Below are 15553 nucleotides of genomic sequence, written 5' to 3'. Positions count from 1 at the left end.
TTACCTTTATGCAAAAATCCTCCATACGGCTGCCATTTTCACTGCTCGGTAATGAGGAATGGGCACGAAAACAGAGGGCGGCCATTTTTTTTAACCCGGTGGCCATTTTGGAACCGCCGATCAGCTGTTGGGAAAACATTGTTATGCAAAAATCGGTAAGCGAAAGAACATACCGATCATCGCAAAGCGATATTTTCCCATTAGAAACATGTTATGCAATCGCAAAAATGATTGCAAAAAATCCGTTGCTATGCGGATTCGTCGTTAAACGAGGCGCCCGTTAAGCGAGGCACCTCTGTAAGTCTATGAAGTTCAACTAATGCCTTAAATCCCAATTTAAAAGATCATCAAACTCTTAAGTTATACAGAGGGTGGTCACTGGGAAAGGGTGAACCTTCTACCAGCCTATGAATAGAAACCAGGCTAGAACCATGCCATCCTCACTTTGGTATGATGACTAGTGAACTCTTTTCAGGAATAAGGAGGACAGAATGGAAAATTACACATCAATGTAACTTGCATTAGGTCAGGTAAGGGTTACTTCAGTAGATTTGGAAGTATTTCAAGGTGGGTAGGAGGTGGAAGGAATGACCAATCTTCTTAAACCTTGAGGCTTTCTAGGTACCTACGGCAGGCAGACAAGGGCAATATATTCTTATTAGAAAGGGACTGCTATACTCTAGATTATTGAATGAATTGGCAAAGGCAAACAGCAATCTGTGATGGCATCCTGGAGCCAGAAGAAAGAGAGATAACTCTGGCCAGAAAGATAACTCCATTCCTCCCCACCCCCACCCCCCGAAGATCTTTCAGAGATCCTTTGCAGTTTTAGAGGCAAGGGGGAGATTCAGAGGCATGGTGGGGGAACAAAGGGGGAGAGGCTCTAGACCTAATGCCCAGGCCTCCATCCTTTACCGTGTCCCAACATACAGAAAGATTTAACCCAACCTTCAGGCTGCTCTCAATGATTTCCTTGTCATTTGTTGCAGTGGGAGGAAATAGTGAAGAAGGGGGTAAAGGCCAGGAGAAATATTTCCTCCTCACATTTGGTTCCCTTTCACCCCCATCCTCTTGTCATTAGGTCTTTGAAGCTCAGAAGTGTATTCTCCAACCCAGTATCATAAACAGGAAAAAGTCAGAGAGCAGAAATAATTCTGCCTCTTTACAGGAGACATCTGAACTCATTCTTCTGGATTTCTCATTTTCTCCCAAAGCCCAAAGACCATCTTGGGACTCCCCACATGAAGAGAACAATGGCTAACAGCTAGCTCTGTTTAGGACTGTGACAGCTGCGATGACGTCACCTGCCTATCAATGTTATGCTGGAGCTCTTCTGCCTATAGCAGGGCAGGAGGTGGGACTCCAGGAGGTGGAGCTATGTATATAAGGGGGGAGTGAATGATGGGGAATGAGCTAGGATGAGAAGATAGAGATAGGAACCAGAGAAGGAGAGTTTCAGTTTGAGTTAGGGCATGAATGTTATGAAGTACTGTGTTAGATAAGGTCTGAGTGATAGAGTGATTGAAGGGATTCTTTATTTTAATGATTGACTTATTCAGTTCATATACTGATTTACTATATATTAAGTTGTACCAATAAACAATAATTTTTATTTTTAAAATCCATACCTTTGTCTGAGGAGTCAGATATATGTGTGTGGTTGGTGGCAGCGTGTTAAGAGAAAGAAAGTGTGAAGTGGCGTCCCCTCTGTGACGTATGAGGAGGCGGCCACAATAAAAATTTGGTGCCAGCGTGTGGGATACAAGTTGTCCAGTTGTCCAGTAAAGCTTTGGCTAGAGTGAACAGAGCAAAAGGACTTACGTTAGTGTCACCTGGAGTGGAAAGTGCGGGTAACTCTCTATGATTTGACTCACGGGGAGCATATCTAGTGGAGAGGCACTTAAGCTTCAGAGTGGAAAACTGATTTATGAGCTCTGTAAGGTCAATTTTGTGAGGGAGATTAGCCCAAAAGCAGAGGCTGTGGCAAATTGGTCAGAGGGTCCTGAGTTAGGTGAACGCTGAGAGGACAGACCAAGCGCAGCAAAGCTGAGGGATCTCCATTTTGAACAGCTCCTGTGAGTGGGCAGAGCTGTGGTGAATATAAAAGCAGCCAAAGGCAGTAATATAAAATAAAGTATCCTGAGTTTGGCAAGAGGCCAGTGAAAGGGGAAAAGAAGACGCTAGAGAAGCTTGGTTACAGTTTCTAGTGTTAGATCAGTTGGAGCACACTGCTAATATATATATCAGACCTTAACACAGGAAAGGGAAAAAAGTATTTTAAACAGAGGCTTGGAAATAGTGAGGAGCCTTCTGTGCAAGAAACATGCCTTTAACACACAGTAAAATGGCTGAAAGTGAGCCAAAATCTCCAGAGATGTCTGAAAGAGCTGGAGAGGTGTTTTATGAAGAAGGGGACAGGTTTACCTCAGAGCAGGAGGAAGGAATTAATGGGGAACAGTTATCAGAACTGAGGAAAATTCAATTAGCCCAGGAACATGAATATAGAATGAGACAAATAGAAAAAGAGGAAAGATTGGAGAGAATGGAAATGGAAAGGGAGGCTGAGAGAGAGAGAATTGCCTTAGAGAAAGAGAAAATGGCATTTGAGATAAAAAGAATGGAATTACTGAACCAGAACAATAATAATAATAGGGAAAATGAGGAGAGCCAATTATCGAAAGCAGATTTAAAGAAATTTCCTTCTTATAAACAAGGGGATTCTGTTGAAGCGTTCCTTACGAGTTTTGAGAGAACAGCCTCAGATTTTTCTCTCAGAGAAGCAGAGAAAATGATAATTTTAAGGTCTCTGATTAGCGGGAAAATGGCGGAAGTCTATGCTGATATGCCAATTGAACTCAGTAAAGATTATTCAGAGTTTTAAAAGATGGTTTTTCTTAGATTTGGCATAAATTCAGAACACCTAAGACAGAAATTCAGAAAGCTTACAAAGAAATCAGAGGAAAATTATACACAGCTTGGTTTTAACTTAGAGAGGTGTTTGGACAGGTGGCTAGAACAGGAGAATGTACAGACTTTTCAACAATTAAAAGATATTGTAGCCTTGGAGCAGTTCCATTCCTTACTCCATGGTGAACTTAAATTTAGTACAGGAAAAGAAACCTTCGGACATTAGACAGGCTGCTCAGGTTGCTGATTTTATTTCTCAAATAAGGGAGCCTGTAAATTATGAGGGAAGAGGCATGAGGAAAACATGGGACCCAAAGTACTCCAAAGGGCTAGGTCAGGGTCAGCCTAAAATGGGCGGCCATTTTGTTGATAAAACTTCTGGGCAGAGCCAGTCCAGGAACCAGATTTTGGAGGGAAAAGAAAAATCAGAAAGATTTACTAACAAAAGCTCATGGGGAGATAAAATTTGCTTTTCTTGTCAAGGGATAGGACACATTGCTTCTCAATGTTTTCAGACAAAACAAAATAAAGAAATTTCTCCTCAGAAAGTGAATTTAAAAGATGCCAAGTCTGTATATTGTATACAGAACAGCCAGATGACTCCCTCTAGAGGTAGCTCTGTAGCCATGGAAACGAAACCAGAGGCAGCAGCTAGCTCTTCTGAAATTGATACTTTGAGTAGGCAGAGTACAAGTGACTATGAAGATCTGCCTATAGCTGAAATTAGACATTGCCTGTATATTCAGACAAATTCGCAGTTAGTGTACTGGAATCAGCTGGGGACAGAATAAAAAATTTTGGACATAACTATACAGCCTTAAGAGACACTTGCTCTCAGGTTTCCCTCTGCCACTCAGACATTGTACCTCAGAAATGTATAATTCCTGATCAGAACTTGACTCTCAAAGGAATTGGGAAGGAGATAGTGATTTTGCCTGTCGCAGAAGTTTTAATTGATTATCGAGGATGGCGGGGAAGTTGGCGAGTTGGGGTTTCTTCTCAAATTCGTACACCTATTCTTATTGGCACTGATCTCTCAAAACATGTCAAGAGTGCCTTTGTGATTACACAATCACTACCAGAACAAAATGAGGCAGCAGGAAAGATTACTGATTCTCAAGAGGAAGTTAGAAATCTACCCCAAGCTGAGGCAATTTCTCTGGAAATACCTCAGGAAAATATTTTTGTCCAAGAGCAGCTAACAGATCCTATTCTAAAAGGCTGTTTTGGAAAAGTGGCTGGCAAAGGATTATCCCCTAATCAAGGGTTGCTATACAGAGAAAAACAGATAAATATTTCAAAAGGGGAACTTGAGATTAGAAGCCAGTTAATGGTACCAGATAAATATGATTCAATAATTTTGGAAAAGGGACATTCAGTCTTAGTTAATGCACATTTGGGTATAACTGAAACCAACCAGAGAATAACCCAGAAGTTTCATTGGCCTGAAATAGAAAAACAGGTTAGAAATTCCTGTCAGAAAGTTGATATGTGCCAGAAACAGAGTTATAACAGTGACCAGACTGAGGTTAAGATGTGCCCTTTACCAGAAATCTCTACACCTGTTAAAAGCATTGAAGCAGACCTTATAAAAACATCAGTTACTTCCAAACTTATTAAGAGATTGTGGCAGATTTGTGGAGTAAAACAATTAGAGAATTCTCCCTATCATCCAGAAAGTGATGGGTTGGCAGAGAGATTCAATGTGACCCTCATGAGGATGATCAAAGCCTATTTAGCTGAGAACCGTAAGAACTGGGACCAAAACTCACAGTTACTTTTATATGCCTACAGATCAGTCCCACAAGAGAGTAGTGGTTTCAGCCCTTTTGAGCTATTATTTGGGAGACATGTGAGGGGTCCGCTTGATCTAATTAAGCAAAATTGGGATCAGATTATTAAAGAAGACCCCCCAAAATGTGATCACATGTGCAGACTCTGTGGTAATCAACCTCGAAAGAAATCTAGATCTGGCTGATGAGAATCTAAAACCACAAACAGTCAAACAGAAACTGTGGTATGGCAAAAGGACTAGGGAACTTCAGTTTATTCCTAGAGATGAGGTCTTTCTGGTGAGGCCCATCAAGGGGAACAAGTTACAACTGAACTGGAACAGTCCACATGGAGTTGTTCATGAAATGAGTAACCTCAGTGACATTCTTGAGGGAGTTGAACAACTAGACAAAAGGGTTGTTCATGTGAATGCCCTTAAGCCTTCTTATAGTGAAGAAAAAATTGTGCTGTTTGAAATGAAACCAGCTGATAAAAGAGAACATGAGTTACCTTTCTGGAAAGGGAGGGGTCAGCAAAAGTTCATCTCAGAGGAGGTGCAGATCAGCCCTGCTCTATTCATAGAACAGCAGAGTGATTTAACATTAGTTAATAAGTATCAGCAGGTTTTCTACACCAAACCTAATGTAGCCAAGGGAATGTTACATCAGATTGATGCAGAGCTGATGAAGAAAAGGAGCAAGGACCTCGTTCCATGGTCCAATGACTGCAAGGTGGCTTTTGGAAAGCTAAAGGAAGCATTTACCAACCACCCTGTGTTGCATGCTCCAAACTTAAAACAAGAATTCATCCTCCACACCAATACTTCGAAGGCCGGGGTAGGAGCCGTGCTGTACCAGTGTGATGGCAATGGAGACCAGCATCCTGTGTCCTACCTGATCCAGAAACTTCGAAAGAGAGAAAAGCACGTGTCGACCATCGGAAGAGTGTTGGGCCATCGGTTACGTGATCCAGAGAGTGAGGGCCTACATCTGGAAAAGACACTTCATTTGGTGCGTGGACTATTCACCTTTTATATGGCCAAAGACTATGAAAGCCCAGAACTGTGAACTAATGAGGTGGGCTCACATTTTGCAGGACTATGACTTAGAGGGCAAGGTTGTCAGATGGACAATGAACTGTGTTACTGACGCCTTATCCAGAAGACCAGAAGACAACAGATGAATTGATATGGACTCTTAAAGTATATCTAAATGTAAACGGTTATGATATGTATTGAAATGTTGAGTATATTGTTCAATGCCTTATTATATGTGCATTTATTATGTGAAAGTAAGTATTATTGGTAGGTATGTGTATGCATAGAAATGTGCTATGTTTATGATAGTTATTGAAATGTTGTAGTTATTGATATAATTTACCTGCTGTTGTTTTGACTTGAAAAGCACTATAGCTTTTCACCGCAAAACAACTTATTAAGGGGGGAGGTATGTGACGGCTGCGATGATGTCACCTGCCTATCAATGTCATACTGGAGCTCTTCTGCCTATAGCAGGGCAGGAGGTGGGACTCCAGGAGGTGGAGCTATGTATATAAGGGGGGAGTGAATGATGTGTGGGGAATGAGCTAGGATGAGAAGACAGAGATAGGAACCAGAGAAGGAGAGTTTCAGTTTGAGTTAGGGCATGAATGTTATGAAGTACTGTGTTAGATAAGGTCTGAGTGATAGAATGATTGAAGGGATTCTTTATTTTAATGATTGACTTATTCAGTTCATATATTGATTTACTATATATTAAGTTGTAGTACCAATAAACAATAATTTTTATTTTTAAAATCCATACCTTTGTCTGAGGAGTCAGATATATGTGTGTGGTTGGTGGCAGCGTGATAAGAGAAAGAAAGTGTGAAGTGGCGTCCCCTCTGTGACGTATGAGGAGGCGGCCACAAGGACAGAGGCTGCTTCCTGGAGATGGCCTCCGTGCAGCCCTCAGCTTCAGAATACAAGCACAGGGATGGCTGGCACTGATTGCAGGTCTACAGGGCTGAGGCACCAAGCTTTAAGCTTACATGCTTAGAGCAAAGGACTGGGGAGGAGAGAGGAGCAGAAGCACGCCACACACATGGAGACCAAAAATAAAGCATGCAAAGCATGCATCCAAGAAAATAGTGTACTGCTTTCTTTTCTTTTGTGTTACCAAAATAGTCAACCTCTTATTTGGTGTTTTCTTTAAGAAGTAGAACACATCATTTGATATGTACATTGTCAGTCACAAGTTAGTTGAGCATTTAACATAGCTCTCATATTCAATAAAACAGAATTATTTGTTTTTTTTAAAGCAAGGTTTGTTTGTTTAAAACAAGGTTATTTATAAAAAAAAACTAGTTGACAACAACAGGGCAGTGAATTGGTTCCAAACAAAGCCAGATTCCATTCCCTCCTCCTATTCCTCCAGTTTGTGTTGTACCTGGTAGGACAAAATCCACTTTATATGCAGCTGTGGCCTTCAATTATTTACAGTCCCTGGGCGTCACGTCAAAATTCATAGCACAGCCTTATGAGATGTTGTTCACTGTGAAGTTTTAAAAATTCAGCAAGCCTTACTTTCAGGTAAGTAAATGCCGAACTGTAGCTTGAGTCCATAAAATCCATTTTCACTTGAAGATATTACTAAATGTTTGTGCTTTTCCATCTGCTCCTAAGAAAGGCAGAGTGAAGAAGTGATGGATCTGCATGCAGGCACACACTTTTTTTTTTTTTGGTCGGTGTGTGTTTTTTTTCCCACTCTGGTGAGTTTGTGAACCTCACAGCGAAAAATCAAGGTGGATTATTTGCAGGCACATCAGAAGCGGCACCCGTTATGCAGAAGTCTGTGCTCCATGCAAGAATCCATGTGTAGCAAACAGTATGCAGGAATAATTCCACAAGCCTTCCTTTCCACAAATGCTCTCAAGCTTGTAGACAAAAACAAACAAAATGTATGTGCATGTTTCTGGATTTATTCCATCCCTTAATGTCTCTCTCCCTCTCTGCAGCACCTGCTCAACAAACATTGCTTGCACAACAGGTGGCTTCAAGTCCTGCCATAATATACTCTCATTTTCTTCAAGATTTAAAACAATTTTATGACTCAAGCATCTGGCCCAGAAGGTATCACTGGCCTGAAATGGAGGGTCAAGTTTTTAGGGCTTGCTGCCAAATGGCTGGTGTCGTTTCATTCATTAATCTCTTGCCCTTTTTATTTTTGGCAGCACTGGCAGTGGAGAAGCCTCCTTCCCACTTACGCAGGAATGTTTCCTCCTCGGCAAAGAAGACAGCAGTCCCTAGGCAGCCTCTGATACTTCTGAGAAATTAGAAGTCACAACGATTCAAAGCAAAGCAGGGAATTGTCCCAAAGGGACTGATGTAGACAGAACCACCCACATCTTGTTTACCAGTCCAAGTGTAATTTATACAGTACAAATGTTGCACTGCATTTTCAGAAAGGGAGCTTTTTGCCCAATATTGTGCTCCAGAGGTTGGCAATAGCATCTCACTAGCAAACTGGAGTGTGCTCTGAAGATTTAGGTCCTGGAGACAAATACCATTCCTGAAGAGATCCGTTTAATACTCATCATAGTGATTCAGATCTGTAAAATAAGCATTGGAATATGCTTTTGCAGTAAGATGTGGATTAAAATACTTGTTTTGTTCTTCCAGGATCAGATTATTTTTGTTAAATGCCTAGGAGAAGAAAAAGAAAAAAAAAATCTGTTAAGTGCATAATCCTCATTGAATTAATGAAATCCAAACAAAACCTTCTTCCCTACCCACTCAGTTTCTTCCTGGTAGAGCCAATTGATCAAAGAATTATTATTTTTAATTCACAAAAGAAGAAAAGCAACATCACACAGAAATGAAAGAAAACAAGAAAAGAGAAAAGTAAGGGGAGCCAATGAAGTAGGAAGTCAAAATCAAAGGAACACAGAAGGGCTGGGGAACAAATGACAGACCTAATCATCAAAATATTTGGGGGAATTTATTGAGAAAACAATGAGCAGTCAGGCACAGAGGCTAAAGAAACTCTTCAGTGTTCCAGGTAGGCATAGCCGTTTTTCCTGCTCTACTTGGATATACCAGGGACTGAACTCACAACCTTCTCTTTCCACTCTTTACCACAGATTGGCACTTTCGAGTGGCACTTTTGAGATGGCCATGCCACCTTTTCACAGAAGAATGTACAGTGGTGCTTCGACTTATGAATGTCCCTACTTACAACCATTTTGAGTTATGACCAGCTCCGGCCACAAAATTTGGCTTCTACTTGAGACCAGAGATTTCGCTTACGAACAGAAAAAGGCGGGAAATTCAAATTTCTAACTGTAGGTGGTGACGAGGCTGCTTCTTTGTACAGTGGTACCTCGCTAGACGATGACCCCACTAAATGACAAATCCGCACAACGATGACTTTTTGCGATCGCTATAGCGATTCGCAAAACAGTCATTCCAATGGGCGATTTTCGCTTGATGACGATTTGGTCTCTGCTTTGCAAACCATTTGTTCGCAAGACGATTTCTACAGCTGATTGGCGGCTCCGCAAAATGGCTGCCCTGTGTTTTCCGGACCCATGCTTCGCAGGACAGTCATTTTTACAGCTGATCGGCGCTTCGCAAAATGGCTGCGCTATGGGCGATCTTTGCAAAATGACGAGTTATTTTCCCCATTGGAACACATTAAATGGGTTTCAATGCATCCCAATGGGGAAATGATTTTCGCATGACAATGATTTTGCTAAACAGCGATTTCTATGGGACAGATTATCATCATCATGCAGGGCACCACTTGTAGATCTTTTGCCCCTGCAGAGTGTGCCTTGGAGGAGGTTTGGGACTGCCTCCTAATGCTTCTGAGTGTGTGTTTGCAGGGAAGCTTCGGAATGCCTTGTAAGGCTTTTTCCTTTGTTTTCTTTGCATTTCTGACCTGCTCCCTTTATTCTCTGTGCATTTCCAATCTGCTCTGTTTGTTTTCTGTGCATTTCCAGTGGGTCCTGCACACTTGATTGCTTCCCCCCCCCTTCGGCTAGAAGGGATTAATCGTGTTTCCAGTGAAACTTGCAGTGATTTTTTATGTGTGTGTGATTTTTTTTCTTCAGCCGGAATGGATTAATTGCATTTCAATGCATTCCTATGGGAAATGGTGCTTCAACTTACGACCATTTTGAGTTACGTCCATCTTCTGGAACCGATTATGGTCATAATTCGAGGCACCACTGTAGAGTGGTAGCAGTAAATTAATATGGAGGCACTGTAAACCAGGAACATTACAGCAACAAAGCCTGGCAATATCTAGTTAAATATAATAAATTCCTTTTGTTGTTGTTGCAATAACAAAGTTGCATTATGATTGTACCTAAACGAGGAATAATATCAGTCCCTTTGGGGGAAATACTGTAACTGTAATTGTTTAACAAAGCCAACAAAGAGTCTTCTGGTACTTTAACACATTTTAAGCTTTAAAGGACAGCACCTAAGCTCAGCAGATGCCTCTGAAGAAGGGGAAGAAGTTTCTGGCACATAAAGCTTGCTTGCCTAACTTGCCGCAAGACCCTCCATTGATTTTATTGTAACTGACAACAAAGTAACACAGCTATACACTTGTCATTGTTTTCACAGTTATGGGGAAATGGAGGAGGAGGAAGAGGAGCATCATATAGTTCAAGTGCTACCTCTCATGTTGTGCCCTGAGCTGCTGCCACATCCTTTGCGTGGGTGTGGCAGCAATGACAAGATGGCCAAGAGGAGAGTGCGTTTTGTACAAAAGGTCTCGTGGCCTTGAAGGCTAGCAAGTTACATTTGGTTTTATCTGCCATTAAGTGACTTCTAGTTTCCAGGCGCTCTTTCAAAGGTACCCATGTTAAATATTCTAGTTACACTGAAATGCCTAGAAGCGGGAGGGGATATTGCCTCATCTGCAGCCTTTCAAAATAGTCCCTTTGTGCAGAGCGCTGTAATTTCCAAGAGGACTCCTGTATCTGCAACGCAGGAAACATGGCATCTGTTCCTCCCTTACCTTGATGGCTTCTACAGAATCGTACTTGTCCAGCTTGTTGATATGATTGGTAATATTGGTATTAAGAGGAGCAGGAGACACTGGGTGGATGACGGTGGCATCGTGCGACTGCTGCTGATACCGCTGGCAGTACGTGTAAACCAGCAGAGTCAAAAGGCACCCAAGAATAGAGCTGCTCAGCCCCACAGCAGTCATGTGGAACGTGTTGAACTCTGTAGAGCAAATGAAGCAAACCGGTGTTACTAGACTTCTTTTACCTCCGACTAATTTTTCATATTCCATGTTTATGCATAGCTTACACTCTGCTATTTGGGCAAAGGAGAAGACAACACACAGGACAAACAACACTTGATCTTCCCTCTAAAAGGCAACAGGATGATTGAACCGGGGGCGGGGGAGGATGGAAGACAGAAATTCTCAGAGATGGGACCTCTGTGTCCAACATAAATATTCAGCACTACATTCAATGTTAGTCCCAAACAGAACAGTTCATTAGTTAGTTAGTTGCTGTGGAGTTGGAACCAACGCACAGAGACCCTAAGAGGGTTTTTAAGGTAAGTGAGATATTTCAGGAGTGGTTTTACCAATTCCACTCCCCCACTGAGTTTCCATAGCTCAGCAGAGGGATTTGAACCCTGGTCTCCAGAGTCCTAGTCCGTCACTCTGTCCACTACGCCACACTGGGTACCCCAACTACACGAGACCCACTGAAATCAACGGGACTTACATAAATGGTAACTAACAGATCTCATTCATTTCAATGCATAAACTTTACTTGGGGTGGGGTTTAACATCAGATTTAATCCTGAATGTAATGTTGAGTACAGAGTACCTCTTTTTGAGAATCTTGCGCTACTTCCTCCTACTCCACATATTTTCTCCTGCTTTTGTTTTGTTGTTGTCATTTTTAAAGAAAAGAGCTAGTTTCTAAGTCTTTATAAGCTGTGAAAGGCACTGGCCTCTATCCAGGGATCTCACAAGCAGAAGTCCACTCACAGAATGTTCCTGTTGGACATAAAGGAAAGCCTACTTTCATCCATTCCTGATTTCCCTTGTTACCCTCTCTGTGCATCTGTTCAAGAGGGCTTGGGCTCCATTTGGAATATATTTGGAGATGCTCCTGGAAAAGTGGCCTACAGGAAGGACACACCTATGATGGCAGTAAGAAGCTATCTACATACCAGAAGGTGGGCCCTCCCCTTTCAGTTTCATCTCCCCTCCAGGGTCTAGAATCAAGGATCCCCCTCCTCCACCAAAAACACACACAACAAAACCCTGCACACACCACATTCCTAGGTCATTATGCCTCTCAGTGATCAAAAAGGTGTCCATGTCAGTCTTGAGTTTTTCATCGACAGATTTATGAGTTTCAACTGAGACTAACAAAAGCTCTTCAAGGAGAGTCTGAGAGGAGGCGTGTAATTGCTAGCTTGAGTGTTCTTTAAAGTGTGTTTACAGGATATCTGAATCAGTCACTGAATATTGTCTATTTAGCGAAATGAGCTTTCCAACCTATTTTAGGAAGCTGTTTATTTTTAACTTACTCGCAGAGCCTCATACCACTATTTTCCAGATTACAGGTTGAAATCATGAAGTCAGAAAACAACTTTTTCTTCTCTATAAGGATTCACTATACAGTGGTGCCTCGCTTAACGGGCGCCCTGTTTAATGTCGAAATCGTATAGCGATGAAGATTTTGCGATCACTTTTGCGATCACTTTGTGATGGTCTGAATGGGGTTTTTTCGCTTTGCAATGATTGGTTCCCTGTTTCGCTTACCGGTCATTGCAAAACGAATATTTTTTAACAGCTGATCGGTGGTTCCAAAATGGCCGCTGGGTAAAAAAAATGGCCGCCCACTGTGTTTAGGGACAGATTCCTCACTTACCGGGCAGCGAAAATGGCCGCCGTATGGAGGATCTTTGCTTAAAGGTCAGTTTTAAGCCCATAGGAATGCATTGAAGGGGTTTCAATGCATTCCTATGGGCTTTTTAAAATCGCATAGCGACGAAATCGCTTAGCAGCGATTTTTGCTGCACCGATTAACGTCGCTATGCGAGTCACCACTGTACTTCAAAAAGAACTCACTCACCTCTAAGTAGGAGTTTATTTTATTTAGAGGGAAGGGCACAAAGTCAAATGGATATTGTATAGTACACATATCCTATGTTAAAATTAAAACTATGTATACAATTCATCCAAATTCAGAGCCAAGAATTATTTGACCCACATCAATTATGCTCCTGCCCCCACCCCCAGCTATCACTGTAGCTTCAGTAATGAGCAGGCTTGAAAACCTGTATTGGTTACAGTATATACATAACAAGGACTAGAAGCTTGCACTTTCAAACATTTAATGAAAAGGGAACTTGTTAGGAAGCACGGCATCACTTTCAGTGTTTCTAATCCCTTGTGGTTACACCATCTGCACCTTGAATTTTTATGCCACCTCTTCTTTTGCTGCTGTTTCCAATTTTGTTATCTGTGTCTCATCTGATCTTGCTACGTATACAATGCCTGCCTTGTAGAAACCAACACTGCTCTTCTGATTAAAGCATTGTGTTCCCTGTCTGCATTCTAAATAGCTGGGTTGGATTCTAGTAATTATAATAAAGACTATCTTACACCCATCTCCCAGAATTTAGCACCAACAGACATTTCCAATATGTGCACTCCACTGCAATCTATTGTCTCCTCACCTACCAAAGGCATTTATTTTATCCTATTTTTTACGGAAAGGTGTCACAGGAGTCCTATATATACTTTGCAGAATACTCTGCCAGATCAGAGAGCCTTCAGGCTGTGGCCTTTTCCAGCTGTTGGAGCTCCGGCGTAATGAGGTCCACGTGGAATTGTGGTGGTAGTACCAAACTACAGTTAATAAAGTACCTTGTCACCATCATGGTCTTGCAAGGCTCTGCCCATATGGCAAAAGTAAGCATGAGCAGGTATTTCTCAAGAGGGAAGGGCCATCTTAGGAGCAAGATTCTATGTAAGCGTAATCAAAAGGAAGTCCTATTTTGGTCATTGAAAGGGTTCATATCTTAAAATTGGGCATCTAAGTTTCAAATTGTGTTTTACATAGATATCTCCTGTTCCGCTCTCCATTTTTTCAGACTCAGGAGAAACAGATGTGAGTTTGAGCAGAAGAATGGTGAATACAGAGAGGCTGCAGTATTTTTTTTCTCTCTCTCCCCGCCTCACAGATATCTTCCCCAGCCTGCTGTTCATTCATGAAAGAAAGATATTAAGTCCTTATCCTTTCCTATCCCCCACCACCTCCCCTGAAAAAAATAAACCAGGTTGGGAATGGTTTTTAATTATAAACCAACCAGAGTTTCTCCCTACCAGGTCTTCTCCCAATCAAACGTGATGCTTTTGAATGAAAAATCATCAACCATGGAGGAAAGAAACACGGAACTCCGCAGCATCATGCAATTTACAGTGTCAGCTGAATAAAACTGGAGAAAGAAGCAGCATTGCAAACATGAGGAAGGGTGAGATGCAGAAGACAGAGAATCAGTGCTGAAGGAAAGAAAATGGAAGACCCTTACCGCCACATCGTTTTTCTTTCATGCTGCTCGTTCTTGCTATTGTTATATCTGCAACAGCAAATAATTCCATTATACTCGTAAAGAATGGCAATCCTAAGCATTGTTCAGAATTTCATCTAAAACAGAGAATTCTGCAAGAAAAATTTTCTCTGACCAGTTTGGTACGAGAACTTTTTAGACCTGCATGATTAGTGGTCGTATATGATGCTAATTTGCAGGAACAGCAAACAATGCTGTATTCTCCAATGACCTCAGGTGAAAGAAAGCATTCCTGTCCAGACTGCATTATATACATTGCATTATCAAGAATGTAACAGCCAGCATGGGGATGGGGGGAGAAAAGATGGAAAGCTACAAGCTAGCTTGCATGCATCCTTGGAGTGGGGGAAGGTAGACCCTGGCCTGCCATGTCTTTGCCTCCTCCCCCAGTTCCATCCTCTTAAGCAGCCAGAGATTTAAAAAAGCTTTTTCTGGCTTTAACAGATGAAATGTACATGTCCCTTTACAATATAACATCCCACTCTTTCTATCACAAGTTCAGAGCAACTTAAGTTCTCCATTCAAAAGATGGATCAATGTTCTTACCTGGTATAAAATTGGAATCAGAAACGCACAATTGACTTTCTGTGGTATTTCCAGTGCACTGGTGGCCCACTGGAAATAGAACATTACACCGACGGGTGCGGAACTGAACTCCGGATGAATCGCAGGCGGACCACTCTGACCAATCAGACCAGCTGTCTGTGATGGCCCAAAACGTAAAGAGATGTACGGAAGGGTCAGCATACAGTGAACCAAAAGTAAATTTACAAGCATTGTGGGCTAGAAGCTAGATCTTCATGCCATCCATTTTTAAAACATTATCTAATTCTGCAATTAGAACTGCAAACAACTCAGCATCAAGGTAATTTTTGTGTGTGGCTGCTCTTTATTGAATGAAACACATCATTTCCAGCACATTGTTGTTGTTATATGCTGTCCAGTCACTTCCAACTTACGCCAACTCTATAAAGATTTTTTAGGTTATGTGACTGATGTCACAGTCAGACTGCCCTCAAGTCCACTTCGAGATATAGGAGTTGTTCAGGGAGTGGTTTACCACTGCCGCTGTGACCCCAGTGAGTTTCCTTAGTCAAACAGGGATTTGCACCCACCTCTCCTGAGCCCTAGTCCAAGTCTCTGTCCAGTATACCACAACAACCTACACCAAGGACATGTCCCATGTGAAAGCAAATGATATTTTAAGACACAGCTTCATGCTGAAGTCAAGGCTGATAGCAAAATTCACCTCCTCCTTTGGCCCCACCATCA

At 41.8% G+C, this 15553-nt stretch overlaps 1 protein-coding gene across 3 annotated transcripts in view; it reads right to left on the bottom strand.

Annotated features, from left to right (window-relative positions):
• Positions 1–6852: 6852 nt before the first annotated feature.
• SEMA5A (semaphorin 5A) overlaps positions 6853–15553 on the bottom strand; it is a 195819-nt gene continuing 187118 nt past the window's right edge. For all 3 annotated transcript variants that reach the window (XM_020812770.3, XM_078392566.1, XM_020812772.3), the window contains 4 exons: positions 14828–14983; positions 14243–14290; positions 10689–10900; positions 6853–8362 (listed from right to left, as the gene is read on the bottom strand). In XM_020812770.3, the coding sequence (XP_020668429.3) occupies positions 8243–8362; positions 10689–10900; positions 14243–14290; positions 14828–14983 (536 nt within the window). In that variant the 3' untranslated portion in view covers positions 6853–8242. The remainder of the gene's footprint in view (positions 8363–10688; positions 10901–14242; positions 14291–14827; positions 14984–15553) is intronic.

Source organism: Pogona vitticeps, chromosome 4 (genome assembly GCF_051106095.1).
Source record: "Pogona vitticeps strain Pit_001003342236 chromosome 4, PviZW2.1, whole genome shotgun sequence".
In the NCBI taxonomy this organism is placed as follows: domain Eukaryota; kingdom Metazoa; phylum Chordata; class Lepidosauria; order Squamata; family Agamidae; genus Pogona; species Pogona vitticeps.
Note: the sequence above shows the minus strand (reverse complement) of the source record. Positions and strands in the feature narration are given on the sequence as shown.